The sequence below is a fragment of the Calliphora vicina genome, chromosome 2, assembly GCF_958450345.1.
Source record: "Calliphora vicina chromosome 2, idCalVici1.1, whole genome shotgun sequence".
NCBI lineage: Eukaryota > Metazoa > Arthropoda > Insecta > Diptera > Calliphoridae > Calliphora > Calliphora vicina.
The window spans coordinates 110,679,460-110,682,594 of NC_088781.1; the positions used below are offsets into that span (position 1 = coordinate 110,679,460).

At 29.0% G+C, this 3,135-nt stretch overlaps 1 protein-coding gene across 1 annotated transcript; it reads left to right on the forward strand.

The window, feature by feature from the left end:
- The first annotated feature begins 1,147 nt into the window (after positions 1–1,147).
- LOC135950787 (uncharacterized) lies at positions 1,148–1,845 on the forward strand. Its single transcript, XM_065500314.1, has one exon. The coding sequence runs from the start codon at positions 1,148–1,150 to the stop codon at positions 1,511–1,513; it is 366 nt and encodes a 121-aa protein (XP_065356386.1). The 3' UTR covers positions 1,514–1,845.
- The last annotated feature ends 1,290 nt before the right edge of the window (positions 1,846–3,135 follow it).

The window sequence follows — 3,135 nt, forward strand, 5'->3', positions numbered from 1 at the left end:
CCAGCTAACAAACAATAACTTTAAACATAAATGAACTAAAAACAAGTAAAAAAGTATAGAATGTCAAGCCCGACCATATAATACCCTACACTATTGCTTTATTCATTAAATTTCAACCAAAATATGTAAACCACAATTTTTTTAATTAAATACATATGTATTTAATAATTTTAAAAAAATATATCACCTCGACTTTCTGATATGAAATTCCATTATTACATTCTGTTTAATTTAGCATAATGCATTTCTCATATTATTAAATTTATATTTTAAATATTAAAGAATGTCGGTTAATTTACAGTTTAGAAACCACTGAATTACAAACTTTTCATACTGTTAGTTAACCATATAAAATAACATTGTCATTTGTCATTTATAAAAGTCGTTATATCATGTAAACTTTTACATTTTTTGTTAAAACCGAACCTTAACGATAATGTGTTAGTTTTTAAGAAAATTACTTACATTAAAACTACCAAAAGGTGAGCATCTCTTGCTTAAATAAACATCTCATTTGAATTTATTATAATTCCATATTTTCTTTTATTTCCCAAACTTATAAATCTCGTTACATGAGAAATTATAAAATATAAAAGAAAATCTAACAACAACAAACATACAAGTTCATTGTTGTTAGTATCTTCTTTACTAATTATTTTATAAAGGTTCCCCACAAAATACTTCTGCCCCTACCCTGCCAAAGCTAATACCTACATACCAACATACATATATAGATAGCTAATCTATTCATGGTCCTTCGAACTGATTTAGTAATCATTATTGACGACATTCTACCACCAAATGAATGGCGATTAGGCAAAATAGAAAAGGTTCATCAGGGAACTGATCAACAAGTTCGAGTAGTCGACGTGCGTACTGCAACAGGAACTTTAACACGTCCAATCACTAAACTATGTTATTTGCCATATGATAATGATCCTAATCTCACAAACTAATTATTCTCTATACAATCTAACACAATCATTACATTCATCATTTTCCTTCCCTTTGCATAACTCTTCATTTTACTAATTATTGTTAATCTCCTTTTAGTTCACGTCACCAAACTCCAAGGGATTCTGCTATTCACCAGTGCCAAGTGTGCTTTCGGTACCACTCACTTAGATTCTGCCGAAAATTTTTAGCAATGGATGTTACTAAACGTAACCAAGTTGTTCGGCGAAACAAATATTGCCATAATTGCTTGGCACGTACACATCTGGCCCAAAATTGTAGTAGCCCTGATACTTGCTTAAAATGTGCGTTACCGCATCATACATTACTCCATCCTAACCATCATCAGCGAGATCAACCGCCAAGACGATCGGTGCATCAACGTGTTGGTCAACGAAATGGTGTATCAAAGAGGCCAAACAAAAGGACACAAACGGGTGCAAGCAAACCTAAGCCACTACAAGAGCCCACAGATAGAAATCAGCCTAATCAAAAAATATTGTCGGAAGCAATTCGTTCTCTAGCTGCGGTCTTGTGTGCTACTACCAAAACAACCTAATTGCAACGCTGCAAGGAGTGGCGGCATGTTTAATTTAGCATAATGCATTTCTCATATTATTAAATTTATATTTTAAATATTAAAGAATGTCGGTTAATTTACAGTTTAGAAACCACTGAATTACAAACTTTTCATACTGTTAGTTAACCATATAAAATAACATTGTCATTTGTCATTTATAAAAGTCGTTATATCATGTAAACTTTTACATTTTTTGTTAAAACCGAACCTTAACGATAATGTGTTAGTTTTTAAGAAAATTACTTACATTAAAACTACCAAAAGGTGAGCATCTCTTGCTTAAATAAACATCTCATTTGAATTTATTATAATTCCATATTTTCTTTTATTTCCCAAACTTATAAATCTCGTTACATGAGAAATTATAAAATATAAAAGAAAATCTAACAACAACAATCATACAAGTTCATTGTTGTTAGTATCTTCTTTACTAATTATTTTATAAAGGTTCCCCACAAAATACTTCTTCCCCTACCCTGCCAAAGCTAATACCTACATACCAACATACATATATAGATAGCTAATCTATTCACATTCCAAAAATATTTCAAATCATGGATTTTATTAGACCGTTTATTTCTGAAAAGGAACTTTGTACACTAAGCTAACGAAATGATTAATAAAATAAAATGTTAAGAACAAAACACACTAATGAAGTCAAATTTATTGAAAGAAGGTATGTATATCAAATTCAGTTTAACGTTTGGTAAAATAATCCTTAAGTTTATAATGAATCATTTGTAATGAATCATTTTAGCTTAAGTTCTAGTATTATGCGGAATTTAATTTTAATGTTTAACAGTTTCATTATGTGTAATGTATTCTGAAAAAATTTTTAAGTAAACGGATAAACCGGTTAACCAAAAATCAACATTTTAAATTAACCGGTTCGGAAAAATCCAACATTTTGAAGAAAAAACTGGTTTTCAATTAACCGGTTATCCGGTTTATAAGCACTAAATGGAACTGACTTAATATAACTATATGAAAATGATTTTGTATGAACATGAAGGTAATATGAACTCTAAATCGAGAGTTTAAAGAAACCTAAAATATGTTCGAATATTTAATCTATTTTAGATATTTGCAGAGAAATTGAGGAGAGATAACAACGTATTTTTAATAGGATATTTAAAATGTATGCTTATGAACAAACAAATTCAATTTACATGGTGCTACAGTGAAAACATGCGTGGATTATAGGTCTTGCTGAGTACATTAAAAATTGTGTCAAAAATTTCAAAAAGTTATTCTAAAATAACCGTTTTCAGTGATGTTCGTCAATCTATAGTCCAGTAACTCAGTCAATTTTTATCCGACTTTAAAGTGTTTAAAGGGTTTGGAAATAAATATGTGCGTAGTTTTATTTTTGAATTTGAGGAGTATTATTTTTCCCGTCAGAAAATAAAACTCTTTTCGTTTATTTTCTACTTTTTTTCAGTGTCTTTCTTTCTTGAGTCTATCTGATATAATGTGTGTAGTAATTTATTTGTTTAAGACAAAAAAAAACATCAACAATTTAATAATAGAAATTAAACGAAACAAATTAAAGTGGAATTTTGTTTTTTTTTTTTTATTTTAATGACAATTTATTCAATTGC

Bases quoted from the DNA above. Each gene is read 5' to 3' on its own strand.
- LOC135950787 (XM_065500314.1), top strand. From the start codon at position 1,148: ATGGATGTTACTAAACGTAACCAAGTTGTTCGGCGAAACAAATATTGC.